Here is a 23129-nt window from a genome sequence, read left to right as displayed (position 1 = left end):
TCCTCATGCTCCTCCTGCTCCTCCTCCTGAGGTGCTGGTCCAACGTCAGGTGGCAGTGCCTGAGTCCTGCGGATAGCCAGGTTGTGTAGCATGCTGCAAACCACCACAAATTGGGAGACCCGGTCCGGCGAATACTGGAGAGCTCCTCCGGAGCGATCAAGGCAGCGGAACCGCTGCTTGAGGACCCCAATAGTTAGCTCGATGATGTTGCGGGTGGTTTGATGGCTCTCGTTGTAGGCCTCTTCAGCAGCGGTCCTGGGCGCGCGGAGCGGGGTCATGAGCCAGGTGCACAAAGGATAGCCTTTGTCCCCGAGTAGCCATCCTCTTGGGGGAGGCTGTGCCTGGAACATGTCATGCACAGTACTCTGCCGCAGGATAAAGGCATCGTGGCTGCTGCCTGGGAAGCTGGCATTGACTGCCATGATGCGCTGCTTGTGGTCACAGACCAGCTGCACATTCAGAGAATGGTAGCCCTTCCTGTTGCGATACTGCTCGCCATGCTCCAGAGGGGCCCGCAAAGCCACATGCGTACAGTCAATGGCGCCCTGCACCAAGGGGAATTCCCCGAGTCTGGAAAATCCCAATGCGCGCTGATGCTGGCTCTCCAGGGCCATGGGGAAGGAGATGAATTGGCTTCTCCTTCTGAACAGTGCTTCGGTCACCTGGCGGATGCAGCGATGCGCGCCGTACTGGGAGATGTTTGCTATGTCCCCAGCAGCGTATTGGAAGGAGCCGGTGGCATAGAAGTTCAATGCCACCGTCACCTTCACTTCCACCGACAGAGACGTCCTGCACCTGAGCTTTGGCCGCAGATCTCGGCGAAGCAGGTGGCAGATCTCTGCAATCACCTCCTTTCGGAATCGGAGCCTTTTAACACATCGCGCGGCACTCATGTTTAGGTAGGAGCGCTGCTGGCAGTATAGCCTGACTGGGTAAGGCCTACGTGGCCGACGCCTGTAGCCCCCTCTGCCTCTAGCCAGGGCTGCCCCTCTCACAATGCGTCTGCGAGCCCTACGGACATGGAGCTGCAGCTCCGCGTTGGCACCCCATGCAACCCCCATCAAATCCTGGCAAACACTCTAATTTCCAAAAGGCCACTTGCAGCGCTCTGGCCTGAGTCCAAAAATACCTGGCTCTTGCTGCTTGAAACCAGTTAGCTATCCTCCTTGTTGTGTCTCCAGAAATGCGTTGCACAAGAGTGTTTTCTGAAAAAAGGCTGGCCTTTATACTGGAGAGTACGTCCCCTTTAATTTGCGCCCCCCGGGGCCCGCGCTGGTTGTGTTGCGTTCCTTTTTCCAAACGCTCCGGCCGCCAGCCGCACAATGGGGCGGTCCGACTGAAGTTTGGAATCGGGGCGCACAAAGGGTGTTGCACGAGGATGTGACGTCATTTTCTGCGCGCGCATCCGCGCGGGCGCTAAACTTTGCGCCGGCGCTAACGGGCAGCTTAATTTGGGGCGGGGCGCAAACTGCGCTGCGCCCGGGCGCTACATGCCTAGCGCCCGAAAAACACTTCTCTTAAGGCGCTAACTGCTGGCGCAAGCGACTGAAAATCTAACCCTTTGTCTCTAACTTCTTCTTTCTTTCTAGTTCTGCAGCCTCGAGTTTTCTCCCAGCAGAACGACGAGGGCGGTTGCCTCTTCTCGACGCTCGTTAACTGCTTCGGAAGTATTGTTGCCGCAGGGTACGATCGGACTCGTCGCCACTGTGAAGTCTGTGAGTTGTTTAGTTAATTAATACACAGACTACCAGAGTAACTTAAAACAGGACTTTACTATTCGAAGGTCAGGGCGAATCTGCCAAATAAATCCTGACACAGCACTTATATACCGGTGTGGTCACCGTCGGTATTACAGTATACAGAAGCCAACAAAGTAGTGCCACACCTAAAATAGTTCTCTTAAAGGTGAACGGTTACATACAATGGTTTTCTTAAAGGTAGACGGATACATACACTACAGAGTCAGCATGGTTTTATGAAAGGGAAATCATGTTTGACAAATTTGCTGGAGTTCTTTGAGGATGTAACGAGCAGGGTGGATAAAGGGGAACCAGCAGATGTAGGGTATTTGGATTTCCAGAAGGCATTCGATAAGGTGCCACATAAAAGGTTACTGCATAAGATAAGAGCTCACAGAGTTGGGGGTAAGATATTAGCATGGATAGAGGATTGGCTAACTAACAGAAAACAGAGAGTCGGGATAAATGGGTCATTTTCAGGTTGGCAAACTGTAACTAGTGGGGTGCCGCAGGGATCAGTGCTAGGGTCTCAACTATTTACAATCTATATTAATGACTTGAATGAAGGGACCAAGTGTAGCCAAATTTGCTGATGGTACAAAGATAGGTGGGAAAGCAAATTGTGTGGAGGATGCAAAGAATCTCCAAAGGGATATAGATAGGCTAAGTGAGTGGGCAAAAATCTGGCAGATGGAGTATAATGTGGGAACATGCGAGGCTATCCACTTTGGTAGGAAAAATAAAAAAGCAAATTATTATTTAAATGGGAGAGGTTACAAAATGCTGAGGTACAGAGGGATCTGGAGGTCCTTGAACATGAATCACAAAAAGTTTGCATGCAGGCACAGCAAGTAATTAGGAAGGCAAATGGAGTGCTGGCCTTTATTGCAAAGGGAATGGAGTATAAAAGTAGGGAAGTCCTGTTGCAACTGTACAGGGCATTGGTGAGACCACACCTGGAGTGCTGCGTACAGGTTTGGTCTCCTTATTTAAGGAAGGATATTCTTGCATTGGAGGCAGCTCAGAGAAGGTTCACAAGGTTGAATCCGGAGATGAAGAGGTTGTCTTATGAAGAAAGTTTGAGCAGGTTGAGCCTATACTCATTGGAGTTTAGAAGAATGAGAGGGGATCTAATTGAAACATATAAGATTCTGAAGGGGCTTGACAGGGTAGATGCAGAGAGGATGTTTCCCCCGTGGGGGAATCTAGAACTAGGGGGCATAATTTCAGAATAAGCGGCACCCATTTGAAAAAAATGTTAATATGTTTTAACGGGGCTAAAAATAAACTTACCTTATTAGACAGGGTTTTTAATGTATAAATGAGTGATAACATTTTCTTTTCTTTTTCTTTTTACTTTTACCAGGCGTAAGAATTTCATGGGCATTCGCTGGGCAGAAGTTGGGCAAATAGCACAACTCTCTGCTCGCGGAGGCCCTTTTCCTGGAGATGCATTGGATCTGTCAAGAGAATTCTTCTTCGCATGCCTAAACCCAGAACTTGCACGGTCCTTACAGGCGCATATGCACCTGTAGCGGCCGCAAATTATGGCCCAATATGGTAGTAGCTTCCTTCGAAGTGTCAGCTGTGGCTTAGTGGGTAGCACACTCGCCTTTGAGTCAGAAGGTTGTGGGTTCAAGTCCTGCTCCAGGGACTTGAGCACATAAAGCTAGGCTGACACTCCAGTGCCAGTGCTGAGGGAGTGCTGCACTGTTGGAGGTGCTGTCTTTTGGATGAGACGTTAAACCGAGGCCCTGTCTGCTCTCTCAGGTGGATGTAAAAGATCCCATAGCACTATTTTGAGGAAGAGTAGGGGAGTTATCCCCAGTGTCCTGGCCAATATTTATCCCTCAACCAACATAACAAAAACAGACTATCTGGTCATTATCACATTGCTGTTTGTGGGACCTTGCTGTGTGCAAATTGGCTGCCGTGTTTCCCACATTACAACAGTAACTCCACTTCAAATAGTACTTCATTGACTGTAAAGTGCTTTGAGACGTCTGGTGGTCGTGAAAGGTGCTATATAAATGCAAGTCTTTCTTTCTTTTGTCCCACCCAAAATGAAACGTCACAGTAATTGTACATGCTGAGAGAAACAAATGTTTATTTCCTGTAATTTACTATCCTAATATTATACATCCTGTTGTCTTGTATTATTTTTGTTGTCTATTTGAAGATTTTTATATTGTATAATGGTGATAAGTTGATATGATTGGTGCAGCAGTCTGTCACAAATCAGTACTGTTTCCTCCCACTGTTCTATCAGGGAACTTTAGGCATTGAAACTGGAATGGAGAATAGTGGTGACAAGGATGTGGTAGGAAAGAGATGCAGAGAATGAGAGGCAGACCAGAAGTAAGAGAGGAACAAGCTGAGAATAAAACAAAAGAGAGTAACTGTCAACTGGTGAGCAAGTGGGAATCTTGGCGCTTTTACAGCAATGTTGCAAAATAGTGATGGCATGGCAGGCCCTGAAACCCCAAGTTTAAACCATTCATTAATTTGAGGTGCAATAGACTGCTTGTTGTTTGTAACAGTACAATAATTCACCTCCTTTGCACAGGCACTCTTCCCAGTGATGTCACTCATTTTAGTGTTTAAATAAAACTGTTCTAAAACATTCACAAAAATTGACAAAGTCAAATTAATATTCATGCTAAACATAGCTCTTCATAATTCTTCTTTAAAACAGTCACTCATGGTGTGATTCACTCTTTAAGGCTTTTTTAAGTTATTAGAAGGTTTATTTGAAAGCAAATCTTGAAATGAATACCTTATAATGAGTACATATATCTCATGCCGTGGATATTTGAATCTTTCCACAACGCCAAGGAAAGAGAAGAATAAAGGTATAACCAGATTGATAATGGCCACCACAAAAGGCAATAACAATGTTGCTGCTTGCTTTTGCATGTCTTCTTCAGTTGGATCTTTTTGAATAATCTATAAAAATATAAATCATAGGATTTTGCTTTGTATTGTAATTAATTTAGAATACTCTTTAAATATTATGTATTGTTGCTTCCTAAATCCATGATCCCAACAGATCTTGGTTTCTCTCATATGCCAGAGACAATTCTTCAGTCTTCCAATAATTAGACTAATATTTAGTGCATACTTTATATCTTAAACTATAACTTATTATTTGTTGTTTTCTATCTGACAATATTGTTGTATTTCAGTACCGGAGCCTCAAAAATAACACAATTTTATATCTAAGACAATATCATAATCAGAAATATCTTTCATGTTTGATTACTAGTTAGATTTGAGTGAAGAAGGCCATTTTGGTCTATTGAATTATCATTCTAGAATCAACTCTACCGTTGCATTCTAGAATCAACTCTACTCTTCCATTGCAACATCTAGCTGTTTCTTAAATGAGTCCAATGTCCTGGTTGATGTATTCATCCTGATCAGTCTCTGTGTAAAGAAATACCTCCTGCCTTCTGTCTTAAATCTACTATTCACAGCCCTGATTTGTGCTCTCTTGTCCGGTTGCCTTAGTGTATCTGGAATTATTCGTTTTATCCTGTTAAGTACGTTATGCAACTTATATATAAAGTCTCAACAGAAAATGCTGGAAACACTCAGCAGGCCAGGCAGCATCCATGGAAAGTTAACATTTCAGGTCTGGGACCCTTCAGAAGGGTCGCAGACCTGAAATGTTAACTCTGTTTCTGTAACATTTGCATATTGAATTATCATTGGCCTGCAGGCATCTGTAAGGAATATCTATTATATTCACATGTGATCACATGCTGAGTTGTCATTGGCCTGCAGGCATCTGTAAGGACTCCCATTGTTTAGAAGACCCAGGCTGGGGTCCTAACTCCATCTTGTCCCCACTGTGCTGTATGAGTAACATCACAGACCTATTGCTTAAATAAAGAGTTAAACTGTAATACTCCGTTGTCCTGCAATTTATTATTTTTGTACAAAGTGTGCAAAACAAGACATGGTGTCAGAACAGGGATTGAAAATGGACATCGTTGGAGCTCCCTTACCTCGAATGAATTGGGAATCTTTGAACTTACATAGAGAATGGTGCAAGTTCAAGCAACACGTGGAATTAATGTTCTCGGGTCCACTGAAAAGCAAAGGGGAGGAAGAAAGATGCAGCTACCTACTCCTGTGGATCGGAGAAAAAGGGAGAGACATTTTTAACACATGGTCTCTCACCGCGGATGAAGCAAAGGCACTGAAAAGTTATTTTGACCGTTTTGAATCATATGTGATGCCCAAGACAAATACGATATTCGCTAGGTACAAGTTTCAGGAGAAAGTACAAGGAGCTAGTGAGTCGTTTGAACAGTTCGTGACTGAGTTAAAACTGCTAGTAAATGACTGTGAATATGCAGATAAATATGAGATGGTCAGAGACCGCATCGTGTTTGGAATACATTCAGCTGAAGTGAGAGAGAAACTTTTGAATGTTGGGTCCGGGCTAACGCTGGACAAAACTATGGACATAGCTAGATCGCACGAGATAGCCCAAGCACAGTTGAAAACCATAACTGGCGCCACAAGCAGCTCACATGAACAGACAGTGCACGCAGTTAATAGACACACACCAAAGAACACCGCCCAGAGAGCGTGTTTCAGAACAGAGAGAGTTCTAAAAATGGGCGACACAGACATAAAACGCTTCAAAACCTGTGGATATTGTGGAAACAACTGACATGGAGAAAAGGTGCAATGCCCTGCCAAAGGAAGGCAATGTGCTAAATGTGGTAAACGGAACCACTTTGCTAAAGTTTGCAGGACTGTTATCTGAAAAGCAGTACACACAGTGAGTGACAGCCAAATGCCAGATAGAGAGCCAAATGCAGAGGAACTGTTTATTGATTCTGTGTCACAGAAAAAAACAGATTTCAGAGACTGAGCAAGCCTTTGCTGATATTGAGATAGGAAAACAGGGCACAGAGCTTAGGCTTAAACTAGACACTGGAGCTCAGGTTAATGTAACTCCTCTGAGTATCACAGCTTGAAGGATGAGTGTGAGCTACAGCCCACCTCATGCAGACTGACCAACTATGGGGGTGAGCAGCTCATTGTAAAAGGCACATGCGTGATGAAATGCAAGTACAAAGAAAGCGAAATGATGTTGGACTTTTACATTGTTGACACTCGAGCACCTCCAGTGCTAGGTCTAAAGGCATGTTTAGACATGGACCTCATCAAGTAGTGCTATCATTGACAGCACCAGTTGAGAAGCAGACAGTCATGGAGGAGTTTGCTGACGTTTTCAAAGGAATCGGACTATTCCCAGGTGAATGCACTATTCACCTTGACCCAGCAGCAACCCCTGTGGTTTGCCCACCGAGAAGGATACCCCTTGCTCTACATAGTCACCTGAAGGAGGAGCTGCAGAGCATGGAGAATACAGAAATCATCATCCGGGAAACAGAACAGACAGAGTGGGTCAACGCGTTAGTAGTGGTTGAGAAACCACGTACAGGCAAGCTCAGAGTCTGCCTCGACCCCAGAGATATGAACAATGCTATCAAACGCCCTCACTACCCTCTACCAATGCTAGATGACATCACACCCAAGCTAGTGGGAGCACGTTACTTCAGTGTAATGGACGCACGATCAGGATACTGGACTATCAAGCTCACGGAAGAGTCAACTAAGCTAACAACGTTCAACACACCATTTGGACGCTACCGATTTCTGCGTTTACCATTTGGTCTTATCTCAGCTGAGGATGAATTCCAGCGGAAGATCGACGAAACCTATGAAGGCCTCGACGGAGTAGTCGCAATCGTAGATGACATCCTCATCTATGGCAGGAATAAATGTAAGAAGTCACACAACACCAGGTTATAGTCCAACAGCTTTATTTGAAATCACAAGCTTTCAGAGCGCTGCTCCTTCTTCAGGTGAAGTGGAGAAATGCATAAAGACACAGCTTATATAGTCAGAGAATCATGTCAGATGTTTACAGGTAACCTTTCCAACTGCCATTTATCACACCTCGGCAGTTGGAAAGGTTACCTGTAAACATCTGACATGATTCTCTGACTATATAAGCTGTGTCTTTATGCATTTCTCCACTTCACCTGAAGAAGGAGCAGCGCTCCGAAAGCTTGTGATTTCAAATAAAGCTGTTGGACTATAACCTGGTGTTGTGTGACTTCTTACATTTGTCCACCCCAGTCCAACTCCGGCATCTCCACACCATGGCAGGAATAGAGAGGAACATGACAGAAACCTCCGTGCGATGCTACAAAGATCACAGGAGAAAGGTATCCGGCTCAACCCCAAGAAAAGCATAATCGGATCCACCAAGATCAGTTATTTCGGGCATCGCCTCTCAACTGATGGCATTAAGCCAGATCCAGAGAAAATCTCCGCCATCAAGAAGATGGAGCCGTCGAAGAACCGCGCAGAGCTAGAGACAGTACTAGGCATGGTTAACTACTTAGCCAAGTGTGCCCCGAGCCTCTCAGAAATCAACGCACCCATGCGTCAGTTGCTCAAACAATCCAATGAGTTCCTGTGGGACAAACAACATGACACAGCATTTCAGAAAATGAAAGACCTAATCACCAGAGAACCAGGACCAGTTCTTGCCTACTTTGACCCCAACAAAGAGCTCAGACTACAAGTGGACGCGTCAAAGTACGGACTAGGCGCAGTATTACTGCAAGAAGGAAAGCCCATCGGTTACGCTTCCAGATCTCTCTCAGTGAAATCAACTATGCTCAAATCGAGAAAGAGCTATATGCAATTCTGTTTGGATGTAAGCATTTCCACCAGTATGTCTATGGCCGACAAGTCATTGTGGAATCCGACCACAAGCTCCTCGAGTCAATTATGAGGAAACCACTAGCCGCAGCCCCACCAAGGCTACAGAGAATGATCCTTCAGCTACAGAAGTACGACTTCACAATCATTCACCGTCCAGGCAAAGACATTCCTGTCGCAGACACGATCTCCAGAAAGTCTCTTAGCTACCAAGACAGCAGCCTCAGTGAAGGCATGGATGTGCAGGTGCACATGGTGTACAACAGCTTACCTGTGAGTGACTCAAAACTGAAGGAGATCCGAGCAGGAACAGAGAAAGATGCACAACTCACACTGCTGAGCAAAGTCATACATGAAGGATGGCCTGAGGAAAGGATGAAATGCCCTCAGAGCATATCTGAATTCTGGAACCACAGAGACGAACTGTCACAAATCAACAGAATCATCTTCAAAGGGGAGAAAATCATCATTCCTACCAGTCTCAGAGAAGAGATGTTGACAAAAATTCATGCTGGACATATGGGCATAGAAAAATGCAAACAAAGAACACGTGACATTATGTTTTGGCCTGGAATGTGCAAACACATTGAGGACATTGTCAGAAAATGTTCCATTTGTCTAGAACGCCACCCATCAAATGTGAAAGAGCCCATGGTACCTCATCGTATCCCAGACAGGCCCTGGCAGGTCGTGGCAATGGATCTGTTCACATGGAGCAACGAGGACTACATAGTGACTGTTGATTACTACAACAGATTTTTTGAACTGGACAAGCTTCACAGCACCACATCTGCAGCTGTGATCCACAAGCTAAAGGCAACCTTTGCCAGGCATGACATTGTAGAGACTTTAGTCTCAGACAATGGCCCCCAATACAAATCAAAAGAGTTCGAGTCGTTTGCCAAGGCATGGGATTTCACACGTGTCACATCAAGCCCACATTACCCTCAAAGTAATGGCCTTGCTGAAAAAACTGTCCAGATTGCAAAAACACTCATGGACAAAGCCAAAGCGGACAAAGAGACCCCTACATCAGTCTCCTTGAGTACCGCAACACTCCGGTTGACAACTTCAAGTCACCAGCACAGCTGTTGATGAGCCGCAGACTTCACTCAATCCTTCCAAGCACCAACCAGCAGCTGCAGCCAGATGTCGTCAGCTGCAAGCAAGTGCATGCAAAATGTGTACAGAGACAGCAACACCAAAAGAGATACTATGACAGGTCAGCTAGACTACTGCCGCCGCTGCACAATGGAGAATCTGTCAGAATCCAGGAGTATGACTACCGGAAGCCAGCAGTCATCATCCAGCCAGCTGACACTGAGCGATCGTATCACGTCCGCACCCTAGATGGACAGGTGTACCACCGCAATCGCAGGCACCTCCTGAACACCAAGGAACAACACTGTCATTCCGATGAGAGGATCAGTTCAACAGAGTGTGATGAACAGAGCAATACACAAAACACATCATACTTACCTGAACCTAAACCTGAACCTGAATTGTTGACCGATTCAGGAGCATGCTCGGTTCCATACTACACAAGGTCAGGACGAGAGGTCAAGCCTAGAGTTATCCTTGACTTGTGAACTGTCAAAGGGTGTAGGCGGATCGCTGCCCTAAAAAAAACTGTACATCGTTATTGAAACATTGAGATGTTTTCAGCGCTAGTTAAATGCTGAGTTTACTTATATGTTTATGGTACCGAGAACATTATGTAGAAGGAAGGTTTAAAAGTAATGCAAAACATTTTTCTTTTAAAAGAAAGGGGATGTAACATTTGCATATTGAATTATCATTGGCCTGCAGGCATCTGTAAGGAATATCTATTATATTCACATGTGATCACATGCTGAGTTGTCATTGGCCTGCAGGCATCTGTAAGGACTTCTATTGTTTAGAAGACCCAGGCTGGGGTCCTAACACCATCTTGTCCCCACTGTGCTTTTTGAGTAACATCACAGACCTATTGCTTAAATAAAGAGTTAAACTGTAATACTCCGTTGTCCTGCAATTTATTATTTTTGTACAAAGTGTGCAAAACAAGACAGTTTCTCTCTCCACGGATGCTGCCTGGCCTGCTGAGTGTTTCCAGCATTTTCTGTTGTTATTTCAGATTTCCAGCATCCGCAGTATTTTGCTATTATATAAAGTCTCCTCTGAGACATCTCTTTTCAAGAATGAAGAGCCCAACCTTATCAAACCATTCTTCGTGACTTGTCCCTCTTCTAACATTGGCAATCAGCACCACCTCTTTGAACTAGATGGTTCTTTCGATCAGAATGCACATATGCCATTTTGATCAGAATGCAAACATTACATCAGCTACAACCTGACAAGAACACTGCACAGCTTCAACAGGACTTCTTGGAGCCTGAACTGAACTTATTCAGTAATATAATTCAGCATCCTGTTCACATTGTTTATTGTCCTCTCACACTGTTTAGACACAGTGAGCAGTAAATTGACTAACAACCCTGGTCTCTGTTAACTTCTCCACTGGCAAATTCTCTCTCGCCCATGGAGTACATGTGTCTCTTGCTTCTAATACATAGCAATTTTGTTCTTATTAAGCTTTGTTTGCTACTAATCAGCTCTCTTTTTAAGATTTTGGCTGCCTCCTCTGAGTTGCCAATCTCACTTGGTGTTACTGAAAATCCATTCCTTTATGTAAATCAAGAGCAGAAAAGATTCCAGCACAGACCATAGGGCATCTCACTTGATAGCTCTCTTTCAGACTGCTCTTTGCTTCCTTCCCTTTAGCAATTACTAATCCATGTTCATGTTTGTTGTTTTCATATCTTCACACTCTTCCCATGAGGAAGTGTGAAGTACTGGAAGGATTCACAGGCTCATCAACAGTCTGACTGGCCACAACATGAATAGTCCTTCCATTGTCCTAACCATCTTTCTACCAGTTGATAGGACGGCTAGTCCTACAAGGCCGGAGGGTTTTACGGGCTCCCACAGCTCATACGATGAGGGGGGTCACCCACAGCCCATAGAATGAGGGGGGGTTACCCACAGCCCATACGATGAAGGGGGGTTACCCACAGCCCATACAATGAGAGTGAGGTCACCCACAGCCCATACAATGAGGGGGGGGGTTACCCACAGCCCATACGATGAGGGGGAGTTACCCACAGCCCATACAATGAGAGGGAGTTTACCCACAGCCCATACAATGAGAGGGAGTTACCCACAGCCCATACGATGAAGGGGAGTTACCCACAGCCCATACAATGAGGGGGGGTTACCCACAGCCCATACGATGAGGGGGGGTTACCCACAGCCCATACAATGAGAGGGAGTTTACCCACAGCCCATACAATGAGAGGGAGTTACCCACAGCCCATACGATGAGGGGGAGTTACCCACAGCCCATACAATGAGGGGGGGTTACCCACAGCCCATACAATGAGGGGGGGTTACCCACAGCCCATACAATGAGAGGGAGTTACCCACAACCCATACGATGAGGGGGAGTTACCCACAGCCCATACGATGAGGGGGGGTTACCCACAGCCCATACGATGAGGGGGGGTTACCCACAGCCCATACAATGAGGGGGGGTTACCCACAGCCCATACAATGAGAGGGAGTTACCCACAACCCATACGATGAGGGGGAGTTACCCACAGCCCATACGATGAGGGGGGGTTACCCACAGCCCATACGATGAGGGGGGGTTACCCACAGCCCATACAATGAGGGGGGGTTACCCACAGCCCATACGATGAGGGGGGGTTACCCACAGCCCATACAATGAGGGGGGGTTACCCACAGCCCATACAATGAGGGGGGGTTACCCACAGCCCATACAATGAGAGGGAGTTACCCACAACCCATACGATGAGGGGGAGTTACCCACAGCCCATACGATGAGGGGGGGTTACCCACAGCCCATACGATGAGGGGGGGTTACCCACAGCCCATACAATGAGGGGGGGTTACCCACAGCCCATACGATGAGGGGGGGTTACCCACAGCCCATACGATGAGGGGGGGTTACCCACAGCCCATACGATGAGGGGGGGTTACCCACAGCCCATACAATGAGGGAGGTTACCCACAGCCCATACAATGAGAGGGAGGTTACCCACAGCCCATACAATGAGGGAGGTTACCCACAGCCCATACAATGAGGGAGGTTACCCACAGCCCATACAATGAGAGGGAGGTTACCCACAGCCCATACAATGAGAGGGAGGTTACCCACAGCCCATACAATGAGAAGGAGGTTACCCACAGCCCATACAATGAGAGGGAGGTTACCCACAGCCCATACAATGAGGGGGGGTCACCCACAGCCCATACAATGAGGGGGGTCGCCCACAGCCCATACAATGAGGGGGGTCACCCACAGCCCATACGATGAGGTGGGTCACCCACAGCCCATACGATGAGTGGGGTCACCCACAGCCCATAAGATGAGGGGGGGTTACCCACAGCCCATACAATGAGGGGGGTCACCCACAGCCCATACGATGAGGGGGGTCACCCACAGCCCATATGATGAGTGGGGTCACCCACAGCCCATAAGATGAGGTGGGGTCACCCACAGCCCATATGATGAGTGGGGTCACCCACAGCCCATAAGATGAGGGGGGTCACCCACAGCCCATACGATGAGGGGGGTCACCCACAGCCCATACGATGAGGGGGGTCACCCACAGCCCATACGATGAGGGGGGTCACCCACAGCCCATACAACGAGGGGGGTTACCCACAGCCCATACAATGAGGGGGGGTTACCCACAGCCCATACGATGAGGGAGGTCACCCACAGCCTATACGGTGAGGGAGGTCACCCATAGCCCATACGATGAGGGAGGTCACCCACAGCCCATACGATGAGGGAGGTCACCCACAGCCCATACGATGAGGGGGGTCACCCACAGCCCTTACGATGAGGGGGGTCACCCACAGCCCTTACGATGAGGGGGGTCACCCACAGCCCATATGATGAGGGGGGTCACCCACAGCCCATATGATGAGTGGGGTCACCCACAGCCCATACGATGAGGGAGGTCACCCACAGTCCATATGTTGAGTGGGGTCACCCACAGCCCATACGATGAGGAAGGTCACCCACAGCCCATACAATTAGGGGGGTCACCCACAGCCCATACAATGAGGGGGGTCACCCACAGCCCATACAAAGAGGGGGTGTCACCCACAGCCCATACAATGAGGGCGTTTGCCCACAGCCCATACAATGAGGGGGGTCACCCACAGCCCATACGATGAGGGGGGTCACCCACAGCCCATATGATGAGTGGGGTCACCCACAACCCATATGATGTGGGGGGGTCACCCACAGCCCATACAATGAGGGGGGTCCCCCACACCCCATACGATGAGGGAAGTCACCCACAGCCCATACAATGAGGGGGGGTCACCCACAGCCCATACAATGAGGGGGGGTTACCCACAGCCCATACGATGTGGGGGGGGTCACCCACAGCCCATACAATGAGGGGGGTCCCCCACACCCCATACAATGAGGGGGGGTTACCCACAGCCCATACGATGTGGGGGGGGGTCACCCACAGCCCATACAATGAGGGGGGTCCCCCACACCCCATACAATGAGGGGGGTCGCCCACAGCCCATACAATGAGGGGGGTCACCCACAGCCCATACAATGAGGGAGGTCACTGAAAGGATTCGCAAATTTCATGTCTCCCCTGAAGATTTACTTCTGGCTTATTGGAGAAACCCTGGCTGGATTGAGTTTAAAATCCAGGGCTCCAGGGCCCAACAAGATGGCTACGGTCAACCTCATGGCCAAGGCCTGCAAAGTTCAGGTTTGGACTGACAAAGAAGGAATGTTCCAGAAATTAGAAGGCAGACAGGCCTTCTGCATTTATGTATGAGAAGCAAACAGTGGCATTTGGGCCTCTGATTGAAACCCATCAAGGCCGTTTGCACAGACAATCAAAGGGTAATAGCTGCATTCAGACCTTCGTTAGCTGACATCAACACTGTTTGGAAACGATCAACGGGGCATTCAAACTGGAATGGCCCCATCACAAGACCAGTTACACAAAGGGGAACACTTACGTTGGCAGATCCGTTTGTTATTTTAATAAAGCTTGTTTTGCTTTTGCTCATTATTTTTAATAAATATGTTTTTTTGGCCTGATGTTTATTTTTATTAACGGTTGTGTGTTGAAATGAAGTTCTATGATGTCCTAAGTAGTGCAGGGGTGTTGGACCCCCTCCGTGCTTGGATTATTGTAACAGATAGTAATTTGTTTCTATCGATAGATGCCTGTCATGCACTGTAGTTTTCTCTAAGTAAGGGGAATGTATGTGTCGAGGGATCGTGGATAGATAAATATAGGGCAAGGTTGTTTGTGGGGGGCCAGAAATTTGCTCACCTTGATTGAATACTTCAAGCAAGTTTCAGTATCCAAGGGGTGACTGAAAGGATTCGCAAATTTCATGTCTCCCCTGAAGATTTACTTCTGGCTTATTGGAGGACATTTAACAGGACGTTTGGATAAGCATAATTTAATCGGACAGAGTCAGCATGGTTTTATGAAGGGGAAGTCATATTTGACAAATTTGCTCGCATTCTTTGAGGATGTAACAAACAGGGTGGATAAAGGGGAACCAGTGGATGTGGTGTATTTGGACTTCCAAAAGGCATTTGACAAGATGCCACACAAAAGTTTACTGCACAAGATAAAAAATCACGGGATTGGGGGTAATATACTGGCATGGGTGGAAGATTGACTATCTAACAGAAAACAGAGAGTTGGGATAAATGGTTCATTCTCGGGTTGGCAATCAGTGACTAGTGGTGTTCCGCAGGGGTCAGTGCTGGGACCCCAACTCTTTACAATCTATATTAACGATTTGGAGGAGGGGACCGAGTGCAACATATCCAAGTTTGCCGACGATACAAAGATGGGAGGGAAAGCAGTGAGTGAGGAGGACATAAAAAACCTGCAAAAGGACATAGACAGGCTAAGTGAGTGGGCAGAAATTTGGCAGATGGAATATAATGTTGGAAAGTGTGAGGTTATGCACTTTGGCAGAAAAAATCAAAGAGCAAGTTATTTTCTAAATGGAGAGAAACTGTAAAGTGCTACAGTACAAAGGGATCTGGGGGTCCTGGTGCATGAAACACAAATAGTATGCAGGTACAGCAGGTGATCAGGAAGGCCAATGGAATCTTGGCTTTTATTGCAAGGGGGATGGAGTATAAAAGCAGGGAAGTCTTGCTTCAGTTATACAGGGTACTGGTGAGGCCACACCTGGAATACTGCGTACAGTTTTGGTTTCCATATTTAAGAAAAGATATACTTGCTCTCGAGGCAGTTCAGAGAAGGTTCACTCGGTTGATTCCAGAGATGAGGGGGTTGACTTATGAGGAAAGGTTGAGAAGGTTGGGCCTCTACTCATTGGAATTCAGAAGAATGAGAGGCGATCTTATCGAAACATATAAGATTGTGAGGGGGCTTGATCGGGTGGATGCGGGGAGGATGTTTCCACTGATGGGTGAGACTAGAACTAGGGATCTTAGAATAAGGGGCTGCCCTTTCAAAACTGAGATGAGGAGAAACTTCTTCACTCAGAGGGTAGTAAATCTCTGGAATTTGCTACCTCAGAGAGCTGTGGAAGCTGCGACATTAAATAAATTTAAAACGGAGATAGACAGTTTCCTAGCTGATAAGGGAATTAGGGGTTACGGGGAGCGGGCAGGGAAGTGGATGTGAGTCTAGGTTCGGATCAGCCATGATCCTATTGAATGGCGGAGCAGACCCAAGGGGCCGTATGGCCTACTCCTGCTCCTACTTCTTATGTTCTTATGGAGAAACCCTGGCTGGACTGAGTTTAAAATCCAGGGCTCCAGGGCCCAACAAGATGGCTACGGTCAACCTCATGGCCAAGGCCTGCAAAGTTCAGGTTTGGACTGACAAAGAAGGAATGTTCCAGAAATTAGAAGGCAGACAGGCCTTCTGCATTTATGTATGAGAAGCAAACAGTGGCATTCGGGCCTCTGATTAAGACCCATCAAGGCCGTTTGCACAGACAATCAACAGGTAATAGCTGCATTCAGACCTACGTTAGCTGACATCAACACTGTTTGGAAATGACCAACGGGGCATTCAAACTGGAATGGCCCCATCACAAGACCAGTTACACAAAGGGGAACACTTATGAGACGTTTAAAAACCGATTAGCCGGCCATCCAGGTCGATGGGCCCAGATCGATTTCCTTTGTATCATCTTCAACACGTCCAGGTCAGACAAAGAAACAGGCTGATCTGGCGAGTGATAAGAGCTCCCAGAAAGGGGTAGAAGTAGTCCTTCGGGAAGCCATATCTCTCTCTCTCTCGCCTGGACTCCGGTGCCCTGCCTTACCATCAAGAAGATCGACGACGAAGAGCCCATCCAGGGAAGCAGGATACCGACAGTTACCTTTGAATCACTGGGGTATCTCTGCTCTGGGCGGTGAAAACCCTAAAGACATCGGCAGGCAACGGGGCACGGAGCAGGCGTTTTAACATCCGAGACTGGTGAGCATGAACTTTCTGGCCCATCGCAAAACAATTAGATAGGTGTAAAGGGTGGGAGTTAAGGGGATTGCTAAAATTGTCATTTTAGTCATTTTCCCTCGATGTGTCTGTTTCTCCTCCCCTGCTAAGTGTAATTGTGTTACCTACATAGTGATTCTATCTGTATAGTGTTTATTTTTCTCTATTTTAATAAACATTGGTTTTCTTTGCACCAAACCACTGGTCTCGTTTTGTTTATATCGCTGCTCGTAATAAGTCCGGTGGTCAGAACCAGAGGGGAAGCGATTCGAACTGCGCGGGGCTGGAGCAGCTCAGACACGCCTGACTGGCCAGACACAAACCCCAAACCAAAACCCCCTACAGTCACCCACAGCCCATACAATGAGGTCATCCACAGCCCATACGATGAGGGAGGTCACCCACAGCCCATACGATGAGGGGGGTTACCCACAGCCCATACGATGAGGGGGGTTACCCACAGCCCATACAATGAGGGAGGTCACCCACAGCCCATACGATGAGGGAGGTCACCCACACCCACCAGAGACGAGTATCCCACTGAATGTCAACCTAAAATTTCAGAGCTGGAGCTCTGGTCTCCACTCGCCAGGACTGTCTAAAGTGGGGTTTGAAAACTGCACTTTGTGACTCAGAGGCAGGAATGCTACAACTAAGTCAAAGGCTCGCTCCATCCATGATCATGACTTACCCAGAATACACACTGAGCTTAGCTTCTAAAGGAGTTTCTCATGACTTATCAAAGCCCTTATGAAAATCTAGACACACTGGGGTAGATTTCAACTTGCCGCCTGGGTGTAAAACTAGGATTGCAGATTGACTCTCCATTATAGAAACTGCCTGATTTTCATTTTAGTTTTCTACCCTGGTATCAAGTTGAAAATCTACCCCACTTTGTCAGATAGATTCCCTGAGTCAACTTGGTGCGACACCTGCTCATTCCCAGTTTATTTTGGGCTTGAAGTCCCCCATCAGTGCTACCTTCCTTTTTTATTCATTCTGCTAATATCATCATAAAGTGACGAGTCATTCTTCTTCTTTTGTCCTGTAGCAAACCCCAAATGTTGACCCTATCTTTTTCTCGTTGGGCAAAACTAACCCTAGAATTTCATGTCATAGCTTTCCTGCAAAGCTAGTTTGACTACTTAGCCTTCTAAGTTTCCTTGCATATAAGACAACACCCTCCATCTTTTAACAATGCAACTCTGTCATTGTTCTGATACATGATCCAGACCCCACCCTGCCTCTCACCTCTCATCTAGTCCCCAATAACTATGTTCCTGACAGTTGCTGGTATCTGCCCATCACTCCTATACCAGTACTTGATCCCAAAATCAATCCCACTTATTGACTAACTCTGCTTTGTTCCTTTAGCATCATTTCGCTAGCCAGTAGTTACCTTCTTAATTTCCCTGCTTCTCTCACCCCTTGCCTAGAAATGGAACTATGCCTGAGCAAACAATTGTGTTTCAATTTTCTATCTTTTCCTACCTCCTTTCTGTAAGATTTCTCCCTATATCATTTAGTCCGAGATTTGGAGGACTACCACTAAATTTGTATCTGCTCCCCAAAGTACCTCCAGCTTTTCTTTGATATGAGTGTCCTTTTTAAAATTTGCTTTTGGGATGTGGGCAATAATGGCAAGGCCACAATCGTTGTCCATCCCTAGCCCCCCGAGAAAGCATCGAGCCTCCTCCTTGCTTCCTAGTGATTGTTATTACAATTGAGTGGCTGGCTAAGCCACCTCAGAGGTATTAAGAATCAATCACATAGGGTGGGACTGAGTGATGTGTAGGCAAGACCAGGGACTGGCAGCAGCTTTCCCTTCCCTTAAAGACATTAGTGAACCACTTGAGATTTTATGACAATCCAGCAGCTGTCATTTTTTTTAGTACCACCCCCAAAATGATCAGATTTACTGAATTAGATTTTAATATTTTCCATGCTAGGAACGTTAGAGAACATTTGCTCCACCACAAGTCTGTAATGTTGCCCATTTCTGAGTAACTGAGAACATATACTTCAGTCAGCAAGATAAGGAAAACACTATTATCATAAAACATTTCCCACTTTTTATCTTGCAAGTTAAAAATCTCTTATAAGGTACATTACTTGGATAACTTTATTTATTGACAATTACATTTTTGATCTAGTGTCTTTTTTATAGTTTCAAGATAACTTATTAAATCTGCTTGTGAAGAATTATCTGGTGTAAACTACTTACATTACTACAATTAGGAATGATCCAAATTGAAGCAAAAATGACACAAGTCAGTCAATTTCAGGTTTCATAATGAAAATCCAAATTTTGCTAAATTTGGCTCATTTCAAGTTCAGGTTGTCCCGATGCACATTGCATTCAATAAACTCTCCCTCTGTACATGCAGATTTTGCCATATCACATGGCACTTGCTATCTGAGTTCATGTTCCTCAGGAAAAACTTGAAATTGCATAATATAAGATTGTATCTTTGGATTCGGCTTCATAAATACCCAAATTTCAGAACTTCAAAAGGGAATCTGAAGCTAAATAGAATGCTGACCACCTTCGGCCCTCACCTTTTTGCATGTGGATTTCTAATGTGCAGTCAAATAGAATTGCAGCGAGCTAAAGATTGATTTAATCAATTTCATTTCACTAGTGTGATGATTGAGAAAGGTCAAAATACTGAACTGAAAACACTTTACCATTGGTTCTGCAATCTAGAGTTCTCTGATGACAGTTGTTGAACCACAGTTATACTTGTCTTTCTACATACTCACAGTCCAAAGTCTAGGTGGCAGATTCCGCTTTGCTGATCTACCTGTCACTGAAAGCTCTTGATGTAATGGGAACTCAGCAGCCTTTTGTTTTGTTGGAACATATTCTTCCCCAGATTCCAGTTTCTGGACTAACCAATTTAGCCAAGATCGATAGTTTGCTTGTTTTCCTAGAAACTCTATACAGACCACTCTACCAGTTGTGTATATGTAATACCAGATATTCTAAGACAGAAAGAAAGTATAGATTAACTGGTCATTTATCTCATTGTTGTTTGTGGGAATTTGCTGTGCGCCGTTTAGCTGTCACACTTGCCTATATAATATGGAAGTGACCAAACTCCAAAAATAAATTGATTGTAAAATGCTTTAGGACATCATCCTGAGGACATGAAAGGTGCAATATAAATGTAAATTCTTCTTTCTTTAATGCGTGTGGAATAGTGCTTCAGACTCACAATGACCAGTTCAAAAGGGGCTACAAGGGAAGGCCTGCAAAAAGATTTTATATTACCTTCTGGGTAGCCCTTTGCTCCAAACAGAACCATCCTTCATTGAACCAGCTAAATTTGTTTGAACTCCAAAAGCCAACTCTTGTGCACCATGGCTTTGTATTTTAATAGTAGCGGCCAGCGACCTTCCATTGTTGTTAGCACCCGACATTCTGGCCCCTAACCCTTGTGTGTTTCCAGTGCAACATGTGGAAGGTTCTGTGAGAGCCACTGAAATATTTAAATGAGCTGACCAAACATTATAGTTATCAGAGGCTAATCACAGTACAAAATCTGGGCCATGCAATTTCAAACAAAATATTGTTTGTAAAATTAAGTAACTACTCTTGAGCCAATAACCTGCTCCACTGCTGATTAAAGGGGCAGCATTGTGTTTTTAGGGCAGTTGTTGTTCGTGGAATAGCCACTTGGCTGCTGGGGTGGCGGCTTCAACTGGTGTTGTGTTCATGATCATGTTCGGCCAGATTTTGTTACGAGCGATGAATGAATGGCACCAGCCATTCATTAGACTTGCACTTGCCCATAGACTTTCTATGGGGTTATGGATAGCAAGTTCCTGTCAGCCAAACATCCAAACAGCACAGGGCATCTGCAACCAGTGTGAACAGGGAAAGCAACTGTGTATCTCCTTAACCAATTAGATTGAAAAATCAGGTACAGGAAGCAAAATAGAGGGAAAAAAATCTTGGTTTAAGAGAGAGAAATAAAAGAGACAGAAAGACAAATTTACAAAAACTTTACATTAAAAAAAAACTCCAACAATAATTAAAAGCTGAAGGAATGAGACTCCACACTTGTAAAAGTTCATTTTCAGTGCTAGAGAGGTTGTTTGACAGTAATTAAGACTTACCACACCGTTAAAAGGGTACTTAGACTGGAATGGACAAGCCTTAACCTTTTGTGGCAAGTTTAATCCGTATCTATGTGTCAGTACAGGAGCCTCCCGCCGTTCAATACATTTGCATGGAAAGCCAGACGGCAAGATGCCCTTTTTGCACAGCTTACGGAGGAGTGGCGCATCTCGGACAGCAATTGCCAAAATTTTGCAGTGTGCTCGCCAGAAGTTGCTGTCCGATTTGCACATAAATAATGGTGAGTGCTGTTAGACTCACCATTATTTTCACATCAAAATCCAGCCCCATGATTTTTAATAGGAAACTTTTAATTATGCAAGTAAACGTTTCTTTGTGCATTTCTGCTTATAAATATGCTAATATTTCCTGGTTTTATCAGGGTGATAATATCTTTGTGAATGAGGATTGCTCCTTGAATGATAAGGTTGTATGCCAAGGAATTTAATCAAAAAGCAGGTGCTTTGGGCAGGAAATATTGTGATAACTAAGGTGGGTCACTCACTGAACTACAATGATTTTAAACTAGTTTATGCAAAAGAAAATACTTTCTTGTCAAAAATATTTCATGGTGTGGCTATTTTATTGCATCTAAGCATATTTCCATTTTACTAGTTTAAACAGTAAATTTTGATGAAAATAGTAAACAGTGATGGGCCATTAATACACACAGTTGCACAATTGTGTCATTTTCAAATACGTAGTTTTATAGTATTACGATACGCTACATGAATACAAGTAGCAGTTTTTAAAATATATAAATTATGTCTGCATAATAATTCAAAAGAGGAACACACAACATTCTCTCTTTGGAAAGAGTCAAACAAAAATACTTTAACCCTTTTAACCCTCCTCTGAATTTCTGGCACATCCGAACTTCTTTAGAAATTGGAATAGAAATATTTTCTATTGGATTGGGTCTAATTAAACAGAAAGAATTAATCAAAATAGGTCAGAAAACAAAATGGAAAATTCCTATTAGCACACAATTAAATAGAAGTTAAATTATTTGTGCTTTTTTAAAGCACGTTATGAGCAACACACAACTTTGTCCTGTATCCATACTGGGAGGTGTGCAGGGGTTGCTCAAACTAATGCACAACTGAATGTCCAATCTAAAAGTACAAATGCTGCCTAGCTAGGTAAATAGCCACTTAGCCAGAATAAGTAGTGCACCTTGGACTAATTTAGTTATGCAATGTATAATTTCTGGTGAAAATGGCAACAGCATGCAGAATATGCAATTCATAGAGAGGGTAGAACCCCTCAGTACTGAAGAAGGGAGTCTAATTGTAAAGGATGAAGCTATGACATTGATAGTAAGTCACAGTTTTTATAAATGGTGGTGAGAACATAGGTGTGCCAGAGGGGGTTATGGAACAATTGATTCTACGAAATGTAGAATTGGTTCTTAAAAACAATTCATAGAAATCAAGGTGCATAAGCTAACAGGCTCTGATAGCATGCATCCTAGGCTGTTGAAATAAGTCAGAGAGGAGATAGCAGAGACTGCTCACAATTTTTCAAACCTCCTTAAATTTGAAAATTGTGCCATGAGACTGGAGAGCAGCCGATGTAATACTCTTGTTCAAGAAAGAAGGATAAACTAGGCAAGTATAGGCCTAGTCTAATGTAAGTTGTGGCAAATTCTTAGAATCCATAATTTGAGACAAAATTAGTAAGCCTTTAAAAACGCGTGGGTAAATCAAGGAAAGACAGCATGGATCTTTTAAACGCAAGTCTTGTTTGGCAAACTAGAGTTTTTTGATAAAGGGAATGGAGTAGATGTCTTGTATATGGATTTTCAGAAGGCCTTTGATGAGGTGTCTCACAAGAGACGTCTTCAAAAAATTCAGGCACATGATATAAAAAGAAATGTAGTAGCATGGATAGAAAGCTGGATGACAGGCAGGAAACAAAGAGTTAAAGTATGAGTATTGCTCGGACTGAGGAAAGGTT

At 45.1% G+C, this 23129-nt stretch overlaps 1 protein-coding gene across 1 annotated transcript in view; it reads right to left on the bottom strand.

Annotated features, from left to right (window-relative positions):
• tmc5 (transmembrane channel like 5) overlaps positions 1 to 23129 on the bottom strand; it is a 365838-nt gene that overhangs the window by 96118 nt on the left and 246591 nt on the right. The window contains exon 12 of the mRNA XM_086000829.1: positions 4516 to 4685. Within this exon, the coding sequence (XP_085856955.1) occupies positions 4516 to 4685 (170 nt within the window). The remainder of the gene's footprint in view (positions 1 to 4515; positions 4686 to 23129) is intronic.

Source organism: Somniosus microcephalus, chromosome 11 (assembly GCF_052327205.1).
Source record: "Somniosus microcephalus isolate GS21.2 chromosome 11, FLI_Smic_1.0, whole genome shotgun sequence".
Lineage (NCBI taxonomy): Eukaryota > Metazoa > Chordata > Chondrichthyes > Squaliformes > Somniosidae > Somniosus > Somniosus microcephalus.
Note: the sequence above shows the minus strand (reverse complement) of the source record. Positions and strands in the feature narration are given on the sequence as shown.